Below are 23,344 nucleotides of genomic sequence, written 5' to 3'. Positions count from 1 at the left end.
ATCTTGACCTAAGCACGGGGCTTTGAGCTTGCAGCGAATAGGATTGTGTGATCGTGGGAACTGGGTCTGGATTTGTACACTAATTTATTACACAGCCCCTGGGTGTGACAGTTCTCTGTGCATCATCCAGTTGAACTGTTCAGACCCAAAACAGCTACCACAGACCAGGTTCATTTCTGTTTTAGAGAGGAATTTCATACACCCCTTTAGAGCAAACATTTCCTAGCACTCGACAGCCTGCGCCCCACCCATGCCAGCTTTCTCCTTGGATCTTTCACCAGCAGCAAGATTTTTCCCATGTGAAAAACATGCATGAAGTTATGCTTGAAGTAGAAGAGACTCTTCTCTCAACCCTGTCCCTAACCCTAGGCCTAAGCTTGAGCCCAAGCCTAACCCTAATGGCAGCTTGGCACTGAGGCAGAGGTTCTCATTGCCACAGGTGTACGGATTAAGAAGTGGTGAGCTGGGAATGTAGCACCCTGCCCTGATGCCTTGCACTGCCTTTCCGAGCCCCAGTGTCCCTGGAGCTGCAGGCTCTGCAGCAATCCGAACCCCAACCCAAGCCCTAATGGCAGCTTATTGCTGCTGCTGAGATCCACAGCACCATGGCTGGATTCAAATAGTGTACAGTGAGCAGTATGGGCACCCTGCTGTGACAAAACCCCTTCAGTTCATGAAAGTAAACAAAATCTCAAGATTTCAATGAAAATTATTTCAGTATTTTAGCTTCATTTTGATGCACTTCCTTTCTCCCAATCCCATTCCATTGTTTTCACTGAATTCCTTCACGAAAAATCTTCATTTATAGAAATTATTTATTTGAAATGTCAAGATTTCATTTCATGAAATAAGTGAAATGAGGAATCAAGAAATGAAGTGAAATGAAAAGATAGCAAAGGAAATAAAATGCCACAAAATGAAATTGAAAAAAAAGTGTTCTGGCCTACTGAATGCTGGATGAAAAACCTCAAAAAGACCAAACCCTGGACTCACTCCCCTATTTCCAGAAGCTGTTTTTGCTGAAGACCCAGTGCCTGTCCCACTGTGTCCTTCATGCTCCCACTCCACTGTCCCCAGAGTGTCTCTGCTGTTTCTGCTGCATTGGCCAATAAAACTTGCGGGGAGTTTTCAGCTTCCTGACAAATCTCTTTTCTTAGGAAGAGCAGCTTCTGGGTTTTTCCGTAATTATGCCATTCAGCATCAAACCACCCCTCCTATGCCCAGCTTGCCTCCTTGGGTTTGGAGATGATTTCTCAGACACTCAGTTATTCACTGTCCTTGCAGCTGCCAGGGGCAGCTTATCCTACTAGACTCCCTGCACTTGGCAGGAAAATACATAGCTGACTCTTAGGATGTCCAGGATATTAAAAAACTCTTTGGTTTATTGATATTTTCACTCTAGAGATTGTATTTCACTAAAAAAAAAAAAGAGAATTTCAGGTATTTAGAAACATATTTAGAAACGTCTTGGTCTCGCTCTCCCATTTACAACAGCAAGGACCAAGACTAACTCCACCACCACAGGCAGCAGTAAAACACTGGGATAAAACCAGAGCCATGCCAGTCACAGGACTGACATCTCAGTTTTTTGAGCATTTTAGGACAGAAATCAGAGCTTTAAAATCTTCCAGCTCCCTTTCAGATGGCTCTTAACTGACCACAATCTCAGATGTTGCTCAGCATTTCCCGCAGACACCAAGTCCCTTGGAAAGCCTGGCTGAAAGACAGGCCCCTGAACTGGCTCTCTAAGGATCAAGTGTCTGTGCTGACTCTGGAAGCCGTTCTTTGGGGCAGCTGAAACAAGTGCTGCTGAGCCCTGGAGAGCACACAGAGAGTCCACCTGGGCCCACTTAGTGAGCTATCACCTCTTTGCCCAAAGCACATTGCAGGAGTGGGAAGAGCTCCTTTCTGTCCTTGTTACTCTGCTCATCTTTCCTGCTTACCCATCACACTCCTCCTGATCTATTCCCTATAGCTTTCAAGATCTATTCCCTTTACTAAATTTCACAATTTTATTATATTTTTCCTGCATCTGCCAGTTCTGCACTGTGTTTCCCTCCAGCTGAGTGCAGTCCAAACACCCTCCAGGTCTTCTGTGAAATCCCTCCTCACATTCCCTTGTACCAAGGCAGTTTGTGGCATCTCTCCATTTTCTTGCAACACACTCACTCCACTTCTCAGATTTGATACTCTTGGCAAGGAGTAATTACTGGGGGGAAAAAAGGGATGAAATTAAGTAACAAATCCACTCCAAACCAACAACTGCTGAAGAGGAGCCAGGAAGGCTACAGCAGTAAGGAATGGAGAAACTTTATCCGTGCGTGCTCCCATTCGCAATCAGCAATTGCCAGTAGCTTTCTATTAAAAGGAAGAGTAAAATTAAAAAATATTTCTGATACATATCACTGCTAATTGATGAAAAATGTGACTTTGAAAATGTGGAATTTCATTAAAATTTTCATGCCAAAGGCATTCTCCCTCTGGTTCCAGACATGCTCTCATGCTCTGCAGCTACAGCTGAGCTAAGAGACATCCCAGCAGCCAAAGGAATGTCCCAAGCTCCATCCTCCTGCAGGAGTCTGACCTGGCCAAGTGTGAACTTCCCCAAGTGACCAATGCTGAGCACTTCTCCTGCTATCCCCTGCCTTGAGCAGCATTAACTCAGAGCTTCTGCATCTCTCTTATGCTTTAAGGAGGGTCCTTGTCTTGCTCCAAGTTGTTGAGCACCACAAGGGTGAACTATACCCACTTCCACCAGGATCAGAGCTGGGATTCCAGCACCAGTTCTCTCCTCAGATCCAGGCTTGGGACTGGAAGAGCTTACATGCCTGGGCCACTCCTGTAAATTCACAAAAGCTGAAGTAGAGCCAAACCCTGAACCCTGCTTCCCTCCCATCTCAGAGCAGGGCTAAAATCATTGCCTCATCCCTTGTCTCATGCCCGACTCCATGAATATAACAAGTTCTGCAACACAAGTCCATCAAGAGCAATAAAATCCAGGCCACCATCTTGGCTGCAAAGAGACTCCAGAGCCCTGGTTACAATCCCCTGCTCTAAACCCCACAAAACACCATCTGGCTTGTATTCTATATTGGAACAAATGGTAGAAAAGCATATTACATAAAGAAGGAGTTTTATTTGCCTTTTTTTTTTAATTATATGGCCCCAGAATTTTCTAAAACTATTCATTCTCTCACCTGAAAAGAGGATGCATTGAAAGAGAGAATATACATTTTTAAAAGCATGCGAAAATTAAAATATGAGGTGGGCATAAAACAGCTAGAGATTTCAACATCTACAAATAATTTCTATAGTTCTCAGAAAACACGATTTATTGTTGTTACCATCAGCTTACCTATGTTCCAAATGAAATGAATTCAGCACTCAAAGTTTCAAACTGCAAAGAAGTTCCAATGAAGTCTTACCTTCTAAAATAAATCATAATGCTGCACCCATGTGCCACCAACTTCAACTGGGCAGCCCCAAAAAAGACCAGCCAAAAGGGATCCCATCTGAAAGTAAGCAGACTAACTGGCAGATGTATCCTTCACCCTCATCCAACTCAAATTCACAGCTTGTTCTCCCAGTGCAGGAAAAAAAATAACCATTTTTCACTGGAGAAAGCCCAACTGCTTGAAATCCCATCCACTAAACTCAGAAAAAACAGAAATAGCCCAATTTCTTAACAGGAGTATTTCTGAGACAAGACCTGGTTGGAGTGGCAGATTTGTAAGTAATGTAGCCATCAAAGGGAGAAGAGCTCAATACTCAGCATCCAAATACAGCTTTTTGGGGGAATGAACACCCTGTTTTCATTCTGCCCTTCACCCTGAGTGCTGAGCATTTAAGCTCTTCAGAATACAGCCTGCTTTACAGCCTCCATTTCCATAAAACTTATCAGAACAGATGCCCATTGTGGTCTTCCAAATGATACTCCAGTATGCAATTTAGAAATAATCTTTTCCTATGCAGCTGATACTGATTTCAACAGAGAGCAATCAGATTTCTCTGTTCCATTCTTTCACTGTTTCATTCTGTACAGCACTTCTTCCCTCTACTTCAGAATGTGTTTCTTAGGCTTGGTGGCAAACTGGGACTTGGGTTAGGAGACATAATTTGTTTAGATATACATGACCTTTTCCTCTCATTAGAGCTGCACTAGGCACATTAGAATTCCAAGCAATTTTGTGCTTTCTTGTCTGGTTTTGTTTTATAATGAAAGCTCCCCACTTGAAATTACAAGTGTTGGTAAAATCAGTGACTTGAAGGTTCTGGTCCTGAGCTACTGGTCAGATGCTACAAAGGGGAAAGAAAACTACTACACAATCCTTTGGTATATCCCAACTCTGAACTAAAGCAATTTAAAACTAGACATAGTCACTATTTAATTTTTCCCCACCAGACACAATATTATTGTCATTCTTGAGTTACATCCCATGATACACCCACCTATGCCAAGAAAACAAAGTCAAGTCTGAGATACAGAAAGGCCAACCTGTCTGACCTCAATCCAAGGAGGAAAGCAGCACAAAGGTAGTATCTATCTGTGATTGAGTAACATAAGAATTCAGTGTGTTGGTTTTTTGTTTGCCTTTTTTTTTTTTTTAATTTATTTCAAATGAGTGACTGGGGCATGTAAGGAAGTATTACTCTTTTTTCTGCTTATCCACAATGCAAAAAGAGAGCTCAGAGAAGCCTTTCTTAGGGAACATGGATTTTCCAGATGTGCCCATTTATGCTCTGCTTGCACTGTATCTTGGGACACACAGTGTGGTAGCAAGGCTGCACTTGCTTCTATCACTAGATACGATGTTTCAGTCTGCCTTGGTAAGGAAGATACAGCTGAACTCACAGCAAAACTCACAACAAGACTTTGTTTCCTTGGAAGAAGCTTCCTTGGAAGAAGCTTCCCAAAATTTCTCTTCCAAACAGGCATGACAAAATTAGACAGGGAGTTTTGGTTTTGAATAACAACTAATTAAACCCCCTTCTAGAAGCTGACAGGAGATGGAATGAGGATGGAATGAAAACATGGATGAAAACATTTCTGTGGGTACTTCCTTTCCCTCCTCCTGAATCTGTATCACAGAGCACTATGCCATGAGAAAGAAAGAAAATCAGAGAAGCACCTATATGTGATTGACTTTCCTTACAAAAACAAAAAAGCTTCACACTCCAACTAGCCCTGGCTGCAGATATGAATAAACACTTGAGTCTGAAGCACTTTCTGAGCATCAGCACATCCCTTCAAGGCTTGAATCCTAGATTTCTTTGAAGTGAAACACTTGAGGGCAACATCCCCCATGCATTTGACCTTGTGTTCAGATCTCTCCTCCAGCATGAAAGACTTTTAGGTATTTGTATTGTAGAGAGAAATTTCAGCACCTCAGTAGGAATTGATACCTGCCTGGCTGAAAAGAGACACTGGGCTCTCACCACAGCAGGCACCAGCTGGGCTGCTCATGAGACACTCCAAGGGAAACAGAGCAAGTACCAGATCACCCCTGCCCCAGGATTTTACTTCAAACAAAATACAAGTGCACAGAAAAACTGGCACTCACCAAAAAAGGTTTGAAGACAAATAGACACTAAATGTTTTAGAACCCTGTATACACACAGCACAATTATTTCCAGCTGCAGGACTACCATTAGGCTTTATTCCACATACTATTAATCCCTTCAGAATTTTAAAACATACTCCAAGAAAAATTTGAAAGATGAGGCTTTGTAAAAAACCTTAGAAGTTTAACTGTTAGCCCCCATGGAAAACAGATCCTAGTTTTCAGTTGCAATGCTACTCCAAAGATAGCCATAAACAATAGGGAAACTGTTTATAAAGCAGACAGGCTTTGTCTATACCTACCTAGTAAGTTCAGATGTTGCTTACAAAACCACATGATTGAATGATCCTGATTGCCAGAACTGCAAAATAATGCCTCCCTTGAAATACTGAACATTAACTTTCTTCCACTTCACTTACTGGTTGCCTTTTGCCAAAAGTTGCCTTTGCCAGGTCCACGGTCCTTGCTGAAAGCTATTTGTCATACTGAACAGGGGTTCCTGGAAAAAAAGCTCTGCTGAGAGGAGAGGTGTAGAATGTCAATCTGATTTCTTTTTTCAAGAACTCACACTGCAGTTTTACAAAAACAAATGACCTGCTTATTTTTCCTGGATGCATGCAAGAAGGACAGTAGAAAATTAAACATCAATATTGAAAGCACTTCCATGACAAAAAAATCACAGAGCACTTCAGATTTTCCAATACTAGTAAAGGAAGTTCAGTAATTAATGATACAAAACCCACCAAAAGGTAAGATTTGAGATTCCTTAATTAGCATATTGTGTTGGTGTATTGCTGAGTCCTCAGACTGTGGGTCAGCTCACACTCCAGAAGGCTAAAATACAAAAGCTTCGAAGGAGAACATCAGAGATAAAATCTGCAAATTCTGTGCTGGAGCTGAAAAACAATGCCAACAAAAACCCTCAAATGAAGCTCCAGCCTGGAGCTCTACAGTCCCCACAGATCTTTCTCCAGAACCTGTGAGGGAGGGAGCTACTGGGAGAGATGACCCAGCACAGCTTTGTGTCATGCTTCAATTTAAGGAAGGGATGCTCCTGCAGGTGTGCAGAACAGCTGCCTGCAGGCCTGTGGAAGACCTCATTCAACCCCAGCCATCTGACTTCTCCAAAGTTATTTTTTCCAAGAAAAATTACATGACTTCAGGAACACAAATGATTGTCACTCTGCATGTGTGACTTCCCATGAGGGCATTGAACTGGCATTCCATCTGTCTCCCCACCCAATAAGACTCTGCGCTCACTCGCTTTGGCACAGCAATTAGATTTCAGAACACTGCGAGACCAATGTATTTTTTACTGTTGCCATGACAACTGTGCTGCTAGGTTGGACCTGAAGCAGCAGCTGGATTCTCCACTGCCAGGCCCTGACAAGTACAGCCCTTAACTTTTTTCTTCCCACCTTCTAAACATGTTGCCTATATACCAAGATTTTAGTCACTTAATTTTAAGACTTACAAACTACACCCATTTTTCTGCTTCCCAAGAATCATTTCTACCGTGAGGCAGGCAGCAGAAATAACACAAACACATATTCCTCCAGTAGCTCACATGACCCCAAGCATGCTGAAAATCTCATTTCCAAGTAAAGGCGGGTATGAGCTGCTGGCATTAGTAAGCTATGCATAGCTTAGTGAAAGGGTGGTAAATACAGCTAAAGCTAAGGAAAGCTTTTTCAGGATGCCAGTCAAACAAAAATCTGAAATGCTGTGCTCTACATTTACTCTCTTAAGAAAATTGGGTAAGTTTTCAAATTAAGAAATTGAAAATAATACTAAGAAACAGCATCTGTGAGAACAAACTCAACAGAGCATAATATAGGCAAGGAAAAGGGCAAGAATTTTACATAAATACATCTGAGTTCTGCCACTGTCACCTCCTAGGCAGAGAGGTAACTGCTCCATTTTGAAAATGTTATGTTCCTATTCAGTGCATTACTTGGCCAAAATTTCAAATGCAACTGAGATGACAGGAGAACAGAAAAAAATAAAACCTTCACATTTTAGCTTTTTTTGCAATCATTCATATTTCATACCATCCTAAGTGTTAACACAGATATTAGAAAACAAAGTGCTCTATAGTATCTTGGTATCACTTGTTTGATAAAAGCACTTGCAAGTTTCTGACAATTATATTACCACCATTAAGGGGCACACACACAGACTGAAAAAAAGAAACTAAAAACCAAGATTAACTAAGTTTCTAACTAGCTTTTAAGAGGAAGTCAAGTTTGCCACAGAAAGTATAGTTCTTTTCAGCTCACAATGCTTCCCATACTCAGCTCTTCCTCACCTTTGATTAATACTGACATCTATCTAAGCTGTGTAAGTTACAAACCATCATCACTACAAATACAGGGCATTTTGGAAAGCAATTTAAATGATCAGGAGTATTTATTGCAAATCAGCTTCTCTCTTTTACCATTTACAGGTGGACAGTAAAAGTAAACACATATGAAGAAAAAAAAACATTAATGAGACACAAATTGGTTTAATTAAAACTGTAAAGGAAAACAATATGCAGGAATAAAAACTCTAGATACATATCACTTATTAATTATGAAGCTGTTGCTGGTCTTGGAAAAGCATTTGAGAATCCATGACCAAACATTCAGTCTTAAATTCTGAGGGAAATGGAGGGAACAGCCATGACCTACCAAGTCCTTCTGCACTACTGCACATAAAACTGTACTACTTGATATACTTTTCCATGAACTTTTTGTGAAACTCTGATCGCAGAGTATCATTGACAAATCTTTTGTCCTTTTTCGTTTCGTCTATCCCCTTGGCACAGTTCTTGAAGACAACATCATCATCCCACCTGAAAACAGAAATTTTTCATTTCAGTAAGCTTGTATGAAAATTAGGTGAGATATACAAAAATATATAAATGGAGTTTGACCCTCTTACAGAACAACTAGTCATTAGGATTAGATTTCAGTCTTTCAGAAAAGATGATCTGTTTTTCTACCCCAAGCTATCGACTACATGCTTGTGACAAGATCTGAGGAAGGAAACAGAAACCAGCTACAGTGCTAACACTTTCTGACTCTGAACAGTGAGAGTCAGCAAGAGGATGGGTGTCACTGCACAGACTGCACAGTACCTCCTTTTAACTTTGAAGTTTGCCTGAGGCTGTGCTGGCCCAGTGAGGTTCAGCAGTGGGTTACCACTCAGGATGTTCTCCATCCGAATTCTCTCTTCTTCCGCCTTTTGCTCTTGTTCCTGAGAACCAGAAATGGATATATTATTTTTCTAGGCCACTTTTCTCCTCTAGTTGGTAGAGACACACATTATTTAGCTTTGAACACTCACACAGATGGAGCTTTAATTCTTAGCTCAGATTTTTCAGAGTGTTTGGCACTTGCACATGAGGAGATTAAGGACAGAAGCAGATATTCTACAGAGCTTGACTTTGCTAATAAACTGTCAAACTAGCAACACTCATATCAGCTCTACATAGATCTGATGTGCCATCAAATATTCAGGTAAATTCTAGCTTTATCACATACATATTTATTATATTAGAAACTGTATACACATTAAAAGCGTTTCTTTATCCTCATGAGAAAAGACAGTACATCATACAATATTCAGTAGGCAGAAGAAAACATACAGCATATTAAAACCTCTATTTTCAGCAGCTGTTTGGATTTTACAACTACAACTTCCCTAGGGACCAATTAAAAAGAATATTGAGAACCTCACCACAGTGAAATGAACAGAGGATGTCATAAGACTATTTAAGAGTTTCAATATTAAGAAGCAGACAAATTTTCTTGTCCTTGTACTGTCAAATGCATATAACTCAAGCCTAAGTGAAGCAATGCACTACAAGTAACACAAAGTAATTTCACTGCCCACACTTTCAAGCTCTATTAGCCCATCTAGTGACTTAAATGTTTTCAGACTTCAAAATTAATGTTTAATATTAATTTTATATATTTTTCCACAAGCTTCCACAGATGTTGCAGGGAGTGTTCTTTGATGAAACAACTAGTAGGGAAAGAAAGTAATTCTTTAAATTAGGATAACTAAGTAGGTTTCCTACTCTGAAGTACAGCGTGAAGACACTGGTTAAAAAATTAACTGAAACCTCATTAGCACTGCAGGAGAATCAAACCATCAAACCATTTTAAAAATTACATAAACTAAAAACAAAGAGATCATGAGGTGAGGGTTTGTCCCCAAGCTAGGGAGAAAGAAAAAGTCTGCAGTAAATTAACTGCTGAGGACTTCTACAGGATCTCAAGAGAGGAAACAGTTTCCTTGCTGCAGGAGTTAACAAGGTTTAAAAGCTAAACTTGATGATGATGCTAGCCAGAGTTTCCTAGCTTCAAACATGTAATCAATACTAAGTTATTTATTATAACCTACAATTTACAGTATTTTTCTATTAAATTGATCAGGCATGTGTAATTTTGGATGGATGCCCTATCCTTGGAAGTGATTAGGGCCAGGCTGGATGGAGCTCTGAGCAACCTGGTCTAGTGGAAGGTGTCCATGCCCACAGCAAGGGGGTTGGAAGGAGATGACCTTTAAGGTCCCTTCCAACCCAAATCATTCTGTGATTCTATGAAATTTTCTTTTAAAATACCTCTGCTTTCTTAAGAACATGGACTTAATGTACACACAAACAGTAGATGATACAGAATCACTGGTAAAGATTTTACTTTTCAAAATATACTCAAGTTTTAGTTATAAAAAACCACCTACCATTACACTGCTTCTCACAAAATGTAGAACCAGCTGCAATTAATTGTTAGTGGGATGGAAAAAGTTCCCCAGATGGGCACATTGCTCAAAAGCAAAGTACAGCTTCAGGACAAGCCCTGTAATGCCCTTATTAAAATATATGCCTTGGAAAAACTTGCTCTTTCCTGCTACTGTATCCATGGAGCTTTAACACAAACCACAACAATTAGAAGTTATTAACACGAATCAATTGAGGTTTTGAATTTTCAAACAGCTCTAAATCTAATATTTGCTGTCCAGCTTCTGTTATTATCACCCCAGTAAGTAAGGAAACATGCAGAACAAAAATATTTGATATGGAATAGCAATTTCCTCCCATGTTAGAAATATAAACTCAAATTATTATACTTTTCACTGTGGATCAGAGACAAGAAATGTATGCAGCTGCTTAAGCACAGGATGCCAACCTTTGATTTACCATCTTCCTTCCATGTAACATGGAACAGCCAAGAGCCATGAAATCCCATTTACTGCAGTCTGTTGCCATGTGTTCCCAGAAATCCAGCAGCCCTCAGATTGTTGTACAGCACATGCATGCAAAGCACTGCTTTCAAACCAAGCAAAATCCTGGATACTGGAACAAGCAAAAACCCAGTACTGATCTTCAGGTACCTCCCAGGAGGTGATCGGGTACTGCTTATGGCATCAGCAAATTTACAGCTGGATGCAAGCATGTGAAGTTTTCCCTGTGATGTCCAAAATGAGGTGGGCTCTGCACCACTAACTTTAATCTCCAGTGCTGCATTAAAAGTGAGGCTTTGAAAACACAACAGGCCAGGGAAAAACACTGAGAGCAAATGAAAAGGTTACAAACCAAAAATTCCTAATCAAGAGAAGGCAGCACTACTAAGACCATTGTAAGAAATTAATAGTCCTCTATTGAAAAATGGCTCTGTGGAGTGAACTTGTTCCAAGCTCTTATATGCAAACAGATGCAGCAGTTTCTCATATTAGAGCTGGAGTCCAGGTGAACTCTTCTGAAGGTGGCAGGTAGAGCATGGCACAGTCTCATCCTCTAAGACATTAACTTCAGCCATGATCCAAAGTCACTGAACCTGTGCATCACGCATTACCTTATCTGAGGCAGACATTACTAATTTGGTTTGGGTTTTTATGATGCGTGAAAATGCATCCACACACCACTCACATGCAGAGAACTACAATGCATTTCACATACAATTTTTTTAGTGGTCAAAAATCGACTGGAGTCAGCCAGCACCTCTTCAGGAGGAACTGCAGTTCCTCCTGCCTCCCTTTCCCCATTTCAGATTTAATCTCATCAATTCCTACAAAGCTGACAATTCCAGCACTCTCCACCATGCATGAAGAGAAGCAAAAAGCATTCAGTCATTTGAATGGGAAATATTCAGAATCACTAGAGAAAGATAAAGCCAATGTTAAGAATCATAAAAAATAGGCATACAGTACTCCCATGTACTTCCTACACACAGATGCACATTCTAATCTTCTATACTAAGATTTCTAAAAGGCATCACATACATACATCACTCTAACCTTTTATCTGCTTTGACATAACCCACATGATATCCTTCAGCCTCAATCAGTCTGACATAGTTTGATTTCTAATAACAAAGAAAAGCATTAAGTGACAAAATGCAGTGATAGAAAAAAAAATCAAAGCTGAAATAACACTTTTAAGAATTGTTATACTACAAGCACTAGTGTAAGACTAAAAGAGGGATTTAGCTCTGGATTAAGACACCAACAGCTGGACATAGTCCCGTACGCACCTGAGCTCACATCTTGGCAGATTTGAGCTTAGAGGATACAAGAGGGAGCCAAGACTGCTTTTAGAGCTCACACTAAATTATGACATAGGAGACCAACCACACTCCAGGCTCTACTGCCTGCATCTCCACTGCACCACCATGCAGGCTGAGACACAACTTGTACATTGGCCCCAACAATTTGGCTTTTCGGGCTCAACTGAATTCTGTCTACAGCTGATTATTGCTAGCAAAAACACTGCATTGACTTAAGTCAACTACAGTTGCAGGGGATTGGGAAGTGGCAGATAAAACAAGTGGTAGAGGCAATCTTGGGAATTTCTTTCCTTGGCATATCTGTTTCTGACTGCAAATGAAAGAAAAACATCGTTACCGTGTTTATTTTGAGCATAGTTCCTACCTTTAGCACAGAGCAAGATTACTTTTACAGAAAGTGCTGAAATTCCCCAAATGACTCCATTGTATAAAAGTTAGTTATGCTACTCAGTTTTTATAGATGTTGAGCAGCTGAAAGAAAACCTGAAATACCCAATCTCATCAAAGGCTGAAAAAAAGTTTAAAAATATGAATTGCATAACCTGATTTAAATGCTAATTTTTGAATGACAAACTATGACAGCACTGCCTTTAGCAGCAGGGAATGAAATTCAAGAATGCACAGACACACCCTGTTATCTGAACCTGTGCAAGTTACTAACTGTGCAACACAGAGACTCAAATAATTAATTGGAACTTCAAAAATACAGAGCACAAAGTAATCACAATGGCAGTGTCCACACATAGCTTTGTTGTGATTTTGTCCACAGGGAAAGGGATGTTATCACTAGTTCTTGTCAAGGTTTAAGTGTTCCTGGCATGTCTCACACACTGAATGAAGAAACATACTCTGCCATGTGCTTTTGCCTCTTGACTGAAGTTTTCTTAATCACTGATTTGATCTTCTAGTTTTAGTCAGATCCTTGAGATTTAAAGTGAAAAGGTTAATAGCTATCAAGCCTCATTTTCTGATGTTTTATTTGAAAGCCTGTGACATGGCAAAAATGGGGGGGCAGAGCTAAGATTTACTCTGACCACCAGTAAAGTAATATATTCAGTTATAGAGAAATCACTTGGTGAAATAAAACTGTTAGAAAACAAATTGAAAACTTTTTCTGCTCTCAGCTAAGCAAAGAACGACTGGATATTAAAACAGGTTTGCCAGAACTGCACACATACATTCAGCTGCTCAGGGTTTGATGTTTCTTTTTATTACTTCAACTTACTTTTTAAGGAAGCACTTGAAAACTGAAAAATAAAAGCATTGTAAAGCTTAATTTAGAATATTGAAATGTTTCCTGAAACCTATCTGTGGATGGCTAAAACAGACAATGATTTTGGGTTTGTACAGTTTTATACAGACCTAGAATAATTCCACTGAAAGGGCATTCAAAACTAGAATTTCCTGGTCAGCTTAGTGTCTACTAGAAACAATCTGAGATTACAATTGTAGAGGAAACATCAAGAGGATTCCCACGCTCAAACAATTTTTAAAAAACATTCATAGTATTTATTTAATGATTCTACATAACTTCAGGGAATTAAGCATTTTGAGAAGTTAACAAGCTTTGAGAGGAACTGTTTATTTGACTGACAAACAATTAGAATCTCTTAATATTAATACTGTCAAAATCAGATTTAGAGGATTTCTATGGAAATTGGTGTTGCCCATAAGGGAAGTTAACAGAGAACAGGACACCCCATAAAAAGCAGACTCACATATTTTGTTTTTAACTGCTGTTTCAGCACAGATACATTTGGAAAGAAGCCGTTCTCCTTTAGTGGCAACTTAAATAATGGACACCAAAGTTATGAGTGAAGACTATTAACAAAAATACAGTTTACTCTAAATGAAGTCCCAGAAGTAATCAAAATAACTAAAGTATAAGAGAAAATATCTATATATGGCAGAGGTTTGGGATATATTACAGTAGTTTACCTACTTAATCTTGTTAAAACCCTGGAATGTTCCAAGAAGATGACAAGAAGAGACACATTAATCTGTCTGTGCAACAACGGGGTTAGAGAATGACGATCAGTGTGAAGAGAGAACAGGTATTCCCACAGTTTCTCTTTGCCTGGCCACTGGCTTATCCACGTTGTCTACTCTGGACAGCAGCATTTCAGCAGGAAAAGCATTCCTGAACATGGATTTGGATTAACAGCAACAGCACAGCTAAGAATTTACATGAGATGCTATCCTGAAGTCATCTGAATTATTAATACAAGGTTACCTATAAAATTAGGTCTAAATTATGGCTTGCAGTACATAGTAACATGAAATAACATGCACCTTAACGGAAAAGGATTTTTTCTAAAATAACTCTAAAATGCTTAGCCTGTAACACCTTATTCCAAAGCCGTGGAAAACAAGGCATAACCTAAAGAGATTGCACACCAAAGCCAACAAACAGAAGACTTCTTTCCAAAGATGACACTCCTAAAGACTCTTTCCAAGGCTGTGGCCCACTCTGGCTTTAACTTTTTCCATCAAAATAGTCTTAGTTTGCTCTTCCCCAAAAAAACCACAAGAAAATAAATTCCAGGTACCTGTAGAGCACCCTCTATTTATCGAAGGTGCCAATTTTAAAGAGAGACTACCTGTGAACACTGTAGGTCTAGATTCTGAGTGTGCAATAGTGGGCACTATTGCAAATAAATAACACAATCTTATTCACTATGCATGCAGCACTGGACATTACAAGCCCTGCTGCTGGGTAAGAGAACATCAATGAAAGTAACATAGAATATCTGTAGGAGACAGCAAAACAAAACAAGAGCTATCCCAAACACTTTGTGGCTTTTAGCACCATCTAGTGACAAAATGAGAATTTCAGAGAGATTATGATATTCCTACTTTCCACACATTATAAAAGAAGAAAGCACTTAGTTATCTGAGCTGCAATTTACTATTATTTTCCTAATGCAAGCTTTCTACACTGAAATGTGACCAGTTATGCTGGTTAATCTTGATGCATAACTTACAACTATCAAGCAAAGTGGAAAATCCACACAGACTGACAATTTCATTTTAAGTACTGTGCAAGGACAAGTGAAGTTAAAATGTTTCCTACACATGGCTACACTTAATTTGTAGTTTAGTACATTTCACCTAGGAATACATGGTCGAATTGTTGACAGGGTTTTTAAGTAATTTTCACCATGTTGTTACTACAAAAGACAAATTCATTGCTTCATGATGTGTGCCTCAAATGCCTAGATAAAGACACAAGAAATACTTTCAGACATCCTTTAATGCAGAAAACCTCTCACAGGCCAGATGGGCAATCAAGTAGCAACAGTCTTGTACAGCACAATTTCTGCAATGAAGCAGCATGGTACAGCTTTTAGCCTTGCATACTATTTAAGTGCAAAACTGCAGAGCTCACTTGTTTTACAGGCCTTGTTGATTCTAAAGGTAAAATTTTATATTGTTAGGCAAGAACAGGCTCACAATTACAACGCTGCCAACAGCAGTAAAAACATTATCCTCCCCTAGCTTTTCCTAGTATCTGCTGGAAGCTCAGCCCTGTTTGCTGCCAGCTAAACATGCATGAAAAACACTGAACTATGAATGTGTATGTTAAGCTACAGGAAAGGTTATAAGTAGTTCAGAGGCACTAAAACATGACATTGTCAGAGCAGCCTTTGACTAGTCTCCTAATCAGCATCTAATGTGCTTATTTAGCATGTTCTAAAAAATACCTCAGATAAGTTTACACACAGGTGACAGGTAGCTTGGTTTTCTGACAGACTTTTTGATGGTTTGGGGGTTTTGTTTTGTTTTACACTAATGGAGAGTATACTATAAAAATGTACAAAACCACTCCAGGTGAAGGAACCAAAGTTTCACAAAAGCACTAAAATTATTTAAGCCTTACTCAAAAATAGAAAGCACTTAGTAAAAGCAGATGAGGGAATGCTGTACATACCCACTACTTCTGTTGCACCACCAGAGGAGTGTTTCAGCAGTGCAGATGAAATACCTGGACTCTAAACACTGCTGCAATACAATGTTAGAACCAGTACCCAATACAAACCTAAAACCTGCTAAGTTTGACAACACAAACCAGGCCCAGAAACTAGTCCAAACTCCAAAGTACAATCAATAGTTAGGAATCTTGCTAATGCACTTCACACCAACAATCCCTCTTACACCAAGGACCACTAGCACAGGATTGAGTCCTACTCACAGGAAAACATCTGTAACTAGAGACTTTCCTCCCCTTTCAAGGGCAGAACGTGATGTAGAGAGAGATTACAGACAGGTATGAAAGCTGCACGTGAATGGAGTCTCCCAGTTCTGAAAAGACTACTGTATTGTTATTTGGTTTTGCAGAGACAACTTTCAAATGAATTTGCCTGTGTTTAATCACACAAAAATAGTTCTGGTCTTACAGTTCAAACTGGAGCTCCTTGCAACACCAAAGCTGTAACAGAACAACTACTGTATAAAACCTGCAGCCATAAGAAGCAGCACCAAAAAGCACACATTTTTATTTCATAAATAAAAATATTACTTCTTGTTTCATAAAAGCTAGTTAGCAAACTAAATTACACCAGATTGCATGCAGCTCACTAATGCCACTATATCCTTTGGTATGATAGCTGAGTGCAGAGGACTTACACATGAAATCAAGACTATCTTTACTCACTGCCTGTACAAAGTGTAAGAAAAGGGAATGAAATGTTTCAGCGAGTGAAACATTCAATATGTCTTATTTGGAAAAAAACCCCAGTAATTATTAGACAGAAAAACAAATCCATCTGAGAGGAGGTTTGAACAGCACTTTGTTTACCAGTTCTCACTCATCCCAAGTACTTAAGGCACACCAGTTTTAACACACATCAGTTCACAAAAAACAAGTGCTTTTTAATGTCTGAGATTTTACCTTTCGAGCTTGTTCTTCAGCTCTTTCTTTCTTTATTTTTTCCAGTTCAGCCAGAAGGGCTGCAGTGTCATCATCATCACTGTCTTCCAAGTCCTCATCTTCATCATCTTCCTAATAGTAACAAATGGAAAGCAAGAATCAGCTCATTTCCTTTAATAAAAAATGGCCCTGGGCTGCCAAACTAAGGCTACATTTTGCTGCTGGCTGATTTCTGAAACACTTGGGTAGCAACAAATACAATACAAATAGGGTTTTTGCTCTTTTATAGTAAAGTCAAGAGAAAAATATGTTTATGCTTTTGGGATGACTGCAATTAAAAATGCTACATAACTGACAGGCTCTAGAGAATGGCTGTCCCCAGTCACTCTCCAATCATTGTGATACAAGTCATTCTGTGTGCCTGATTAACCTGTCCAGTACTGCTGGGACCAAAAACCACAGGATTAAAAAGCCCAGAGCTTATTGTCAAGCCTCTGACTTAACTCCTAGATATCAGCAATAAGAAGCACAGTCATAGGCAAGCACTGGTGGCTCCTGCAGACAGTCATTCGCAGGTACCCCAACAGCTCTATCCTTGGGGAATTCTTACTAAGCCAGTGGTAATTCCCCATACTGCAAGTGGTATTTTCAGTTTCCTAGATTTTTTGTGCTTTCCAAGAATACCACTACAGCATGGACCAGAATCCTCTGAACCACTCTGGACTTTCACCACACTTCAGAAGCTGTAAAAGGAAAGTACATTGGAACCTGTCTGAAATCTTTAGGCAACCTAGAAGTATCTATAGCATTAACAGCAAATCCTTAAGGCAGGGTAATAAATGGAAAGAAGACAGAAAAGAAGATACATACATCAGTAAGAGGATCATCTGCATCAAGATTTGCAGCAGGAATCTGGTCTAGCCGAGGCTTCTTAGACACAGAAGATGATGTTGTATGTTCTACGGAGTAAGAGTAAAAACAAAAAGTGTCTAAGTCACTTCATTTAACAGCATCTAGTGTCAGAAAGCAAAAATCTTCACAATTTGTCTTGCATTAGAGTGAGATAAACAAGCTTATGCTTACTTTTCCCTCACTTCTCAAATTTAATGCCCATGTTGATTCCCACCGCAGGAAACCTCAAGAGCAGCAATAACATCCCACACTTGTAGTTTGGCCTCCAGAAGTTTTTTTAAGTAATTATTATTGACATTATTATTAATCAGAAAAAAAATCCATAAAAAACAGAAGTGGAGAAATATTTTTATTATGTATATCCAACTGGAGGGTTGCCATTTAGGATGATCCCAAAGCATTACTGTTTGCTAGTTTGGTCCAAACCACATGTACTTTCTCCTGTGAATTTGAAAGCCAGGCAATAGCTTCACAGCTAAACCTAAAGTACAAGAGGCTGTACTTAAATACTAAAAATGAATATTTCTCAAAAGGCTCTCTGATTTTGTTATTACTTCACCATATGTGAAAAGAATAGCATACTTTCAAACAGATTTATTGTTACACTGGTGCTGTAACAGAAGATGAGTCATTACTTTCTCCTTCCTGTCTTGCTGGTCCAAGTACAAAAAAAAGCCCTTTATTAGCTGTACACACTTGTTGCCAATTCATTACAATTATCCTGTATCAGCTGGCCATGCTTCTCTACGGGCTGGCCTAGATTCCTGCTAGCATGAAGCCAGTGTGAAAGCCAGTGGACATTCCCTTGCAGGTCAACAGCTCTGAACTATCAGGCCAATACCTTAAATTCTACTCTCATGACATGCTGTCTGCAACTGCAAACTTCTTACAACACCAAATTTCATGCAAGAGCAATGTTTCACAAAGGAGTTAATATTTTTGTTTCTTGGTTTTTACCTCTGGTTGGTCTGTCTCTGTTCTTTTCTCTGGCAGCAACTCGTTCTCTCTCCTCCAGCTCCCTTCTGAAATCCCGGTTACGCACCTCCTCAGGAGCATCCTGAGTGGTCTGTCTACAACAACAAACAGGGAGAAAGCCTGGAGTTTGACACTCTGCAGCTGGGGACAAGTTTTTCATGGAGGCCACTAAATCCTGGGCTGACAGGTAAGGACAGGGAACAAGAACTGGGTTCCATGTAACATATGTTTATTCTCTCTTCAGCAGAGCCCTCCTGTGTGCATGTGCATTGCACACACAGACCTGCCACACCACACAGCCCTGCCCCTCCTGGTGGCTCTTGAATGGATGAAAGACCCTGCTTAAATTCCTACACAACTGGATGGTAACATCTGTCTGCATTTCACTAGGTTGAAATATTCTGTTCTCCAGGAGTCCAATCCCAGTGTCCTGGGAGACATCTACAAACATCATTGTCACCTTTCTTCATTGTTTCACCACCCAAAGTTGCTGCTGCAAACCCAATCTCTAAGGTCTACAGGTAAGACCAAGACTAGAACATCCTCTCCATGAACCTTTTCTTCTCCATGAGCACAGACCATGACCAATAATAAAAAAGTTGGGACAACAGGCAAAACACCTTGTAAATACATGTGACCCCTCTTTTATATAACAACACACCAGCAAAAGCAATGAACTACATATATGTAAGCCAGATAAATTCCACCTAGAGGCTGCTGAAATTTTTGTGGATATCTTGAAAAGAACTAGTGAATAAAAACAAGCACTTCCCTTTGAACCCAGTGCTGGAAGTAAGAGTGCCTGAAATAAACCCAGACATGAGCCATTATAAACACATTGAGTGCACAGCCTGTCTTTATGATTAAGCCTTTAATTTGCTTTTGTAATTAAAAAACTGAATTTGGAATCCCTGTTAGAGCTGGAAAATCTCCCCAAACCCTGTGCCATGCACACAAACATAGTGGGATTGAAACACTGGACTTCTCCTGCAGTGATACAGTCCTGGCAATTTCACAAAGACAACTTTTTATTAGCTATTTGGGAGGAAGAAGAAAAGACACTTGATGCTCCCTCCATCTCTCCCTCTCACACAAAAGGAGGGATTTAAAACATATACTGTATAATTCTGTCCCCACAGACATCTTCCAAAACAAGAGACTGATGCTTCAAACCCCACTTTTTTTTACAAAACAAACTACCAGAAATTTTCCCCATTTGGCAGCACTTTTTGTGTCGTTTGTTTTGGTATTCTCCAAAACACTCAACTCCCTTATGAATATATATTCTTGAAAACCAAAGGGGCAGGAGGGAAGAGGGGGCAGGGTAAATATCTACACAAAAAATGGCAAAAGTAAAACTTTAATAGTAATTTCACTGACAAGAGTAACATCAATTAGATAAAATAAGCATTTTTAGATTGACAGATTTAATTTAAATTTTATCATACTGACTCCAGGTTTTATTTACTCTTTCAAAAAGAAAAAAAAATATTATTCATTTCAAACATAAGAAAATATTAATGAGATCACTTTATCTTTCTCACTGGTAAAGAATTTTCTTCTCCTAGGACCTGTGTAAACTACCTGCAGCTCAACATCAGCTCTTCCAACACATCCCACTATCCAAGTGCTATTCCATGGCTCCCCTGCCTCCTCTCAATGCCCTTACACAGTGCTCCTTTGCCAAATACATGATGTGGTTCTCCAGCTCTCAAGATGTGCTCAACTTCATTTCTCTCATCCCAACCTGCTCTGTAAGTGACAGTACTCCCTGTGGCTCAGCCACAATGCCAACTCACTTTCCACTTCACTGGCCAAGAAGTTCAGTCTCCAATGTTCATCTTCTGATAATTCATGCACATAAACAGCAACAAATTATCACTAAAATTAAACCTCCCCAAATCACCTGCAATGCATCTGAACTCCTAGCTCTGCTTTTGAGACTTTCACTTTTAGCCCACTTATTCAGCACTCCTGCACAATCTGGACCTTGCTCAGTGTCAAGCACATCAATATGTATTGAGAAAATTTTAGAGTGCCACTCATAACAAAACAGTCATTCCCAGCCTGCTTTGCCCTGACACTCCAAAAATGATACTAACCTGTATTTGATTTTAGTATGAGAAGGAAGATCTCTGCTAGAATACTGTTTGGATAGCTGGCTTAAGTCTCCTTCACCTTTTCCTCTTCCTCCTCTGGCAGGTTCAAACGTTGGCCTGGCTGCTGTCGTCATCCTCACTCCTACAGAACCAAGGGATGAAACAAGTTGTTACTACAATTCACAGGGTAGGACACTCCTTAGGAGCCACTCTGCCCCTGGAACAGCAGAAGCAGTGACAAGCCCCAGTGGTAACACATAGCTGGTATACCAGCTGTCACTCAGCTCATGATCCTCCAAGTTTAAGTAGCATTTTATTGACAGAATCTATTCAGGTTTCACAACAGAGTCTTCTCCAATATGCTTGGGAAATGATACATGGACTCTATTTAAGTATGAAGCTATGTCTGTAAAGCAAATAACACCAGCCAGGAACTGATCTCCCATCCCTAAAGCAAGCAGTACAGTCTGGTAACTAAACTCTTTCCCCTCCTGAAAAACCACCCTCAAGAAGGACTGCCTACTGGGCTGAGCCCTTCATCACTCCCCAGAGCACTCCTGGCTCACAGGGACACAGCATGCCTAGGATGGTGCTGATCACTAACCACTCATGCACTCAGGCAACATAAACAAAGGGCAAGGAAAAAAGCTTGGATAAAGGGAAAAATTGTCACCAACTCTCCCCCAGAACATGCAGGAACCAAGCATGTCCTAAAAACCAAACTGGCAGATGCCCAAATTTCCACTATCAGCTCTTCCATGCATGAGAGTGAAACAGGCTCCAAGCAGCCTCAGCCACCCTGGGAGCACACACCATGCTCAGCACTGCCTGACAGGACCTGGAGACCCTGCAAGCCCAAACCAAGCTTAGTTTGTTAGTTTGTCACTCTGAATGAGAGCACAAAATACCCAACTTCAGCATCAAAATGATAAGATCATGTGTGGCCCAAAGTAACATCCCATCAGGCAGAACAGTTACTGCCACTGAACTACCACTCAAAAAACAAAATTAACAGAGGGAAAAACCTTTAAAAAGAAGTGAGATGGTAACTAGCCTTGGTTTATTTAATCAAGGACAGCTGTCACTTTTCAGTGATGCTGTACCAGTCAGCTGAAGATCAGTGAGCCATTTTAGATCGCTTGGCACACATTCTGCCAGACCCATGATCCAAGAAAGTCACTTGTTCCCACAACTTATCCTGTTCTAATTATGTGTAACAGGGGGATCCATGAAATCAAGTGAAGAATAAGATCTGGTGTGGCTCCAGTATTTTCAGGAAGCATCTGGAAAGCATCCCTGCTTCTCTTAGGTTACAGAATTAACCAGGTTGGAAAAGACCTCTGACATTGTTGAGTCCAACCTGTGACTGAATATAGCCTTGTCAACTAGACCAGGGCACTAAGTGCCAAAATCCAGTCTTTCCTTAAACTCCTCAAGGGACAATAGCTCCACTACCTTGGGCAGCTCATTCCAATGTCCAATCACTCCTTCGGTGAAGGAATTCTTCTTAATGCCCAACCTAAACCCCCACTGGCACAACTTCAGGTCATTTCCTCTTGTCCTGGGACAAGACCCCACCCAACTAGCCCCAGCCTCCCTTCAGGCACTTGTAGAAAGCGATGAGGTTGCCCTGAGCCTCCTCTTCTCCAGGATAAACAACCGCAGCTCCTCGCAGAACTAACTCAGTCTGGATTCAAGCTGGCCTTCAAAGACCCAGACTCAACCTTAAACCTCTCGGATTTCAGAAATACCTGAATAAGCCTCTTTAGCACTACCAGGAGTTATCGGCCAAGAGGGAATGACCGAGCTCGGCCCGCAGCCGGATCGCCTTGGCCTTGCCGGGCTGAGCCCTGACCGGGGGATCCAAATCGCAGCGTCAGGCCCGGCCGCAGCCCGGCCCCTCGCCAAGCCCGCCTCGCCCCCGACACCCCCTGTTCCAGAGCCGCCTTTCCGCCTTCAGACCCCTCCCGCAGCCTGCCCGCCGCTTTCCCAGGCACTCACAGCGCGGCCTGCTCCGCTCTGCACAGCCGAGCCCTACACCGCCACCATAACTCCGCCAGGCACCCACAATGCCCCGCGGCAGGCCATAGACTCGGGAGCGCTGACCATAGAGACGGGCACAGAGAGCGCGTCCGCCATGATGGGGCCGGAAGTGCTGGGGCGGCAGCGCCGCCTCGGTGGCAATGGCGGCTGCGCTGCGGGGTCAGGGCCGGGAGGGATGGGGTTAGGAGAAAGGAGGGTTGAGTAGCCTTGGACAGATAACAGGGGAGGATAGAAACAATGGCAGGCGGAGGAGAAAGCATTCTCTTTATGCGGCGGGGTGTATTAGGAACATCAGCCTAACTATGACTGTAAGGTCGCAAGTCACGTCTG

The 23,344-nt window shown here is 40.8% G+C and overlaps 1 protein-coding gene across 2 annotated transcripts; it reads right to left on the bottom strand.

The window, feature by feature from the left end:
• Window positions 1-7,938: 7,938 nt before the first annotated feature.
• CWC15 (CWC15 spliceosome associated protein homolog) lies at window positions 7,939-23,054 on the bottom strand. 2 transcript variants are annotated; one of them, XM_058018681.1, is made up of 7 exons: window positions 22,973-23,054; window positions 20,975-21,113; window positions 18,855-18,967; window positions 17,856-17,944; window positions 17,007-17,117; window positions 8,683-8,801; window positions 7,939-8,397 (listed from the first exon to the last, which is right to left on the bottom strand). In XM_058018681.1, exons 2-7 carry the CDS (start codon window positions 21,103-21,105, stop codon window positions 8,268-8,270), a joined length of 693 nt encoding a protein of 230 aa, XP_057874664.1. In that variant the 5' UTR covers window positions 21,106-21,113; window positions 22,973-23,054; the 3' UTR covers window positions 7,939-8,267. The 2 variants fall into 2 exon arrangements, with proteins under 2 accessions (XP_057874664.1, XP_057874665.1); XM_058018682.1 differs by lacking the exon at window positions 22,973-23,054 and adding an exon at window positions 22,723-22,824.
• Window positions 23,055-23,344: the final 290 nt, after the last annotated feature.

Source organism: Melospiza georgiana, chromosome 2 (assembly GCF_028018845.1).
Source record: "Melospiza georgiana isolate bMelGeo1 chromosome 2, bMelGeo1.pri, whole genome shotgun sequence".
NCBI classification, from domain to species: Eukaryota; Metazoa; Chordata; class Aves; order Passeriformes; family Passerellidae; genus Melospiza; species Melospiza georgiana.
Note: the sequence above shows the minus strand (reverse complement) of the source record. Positions and strands in the feature narration are given on the sequence as shown.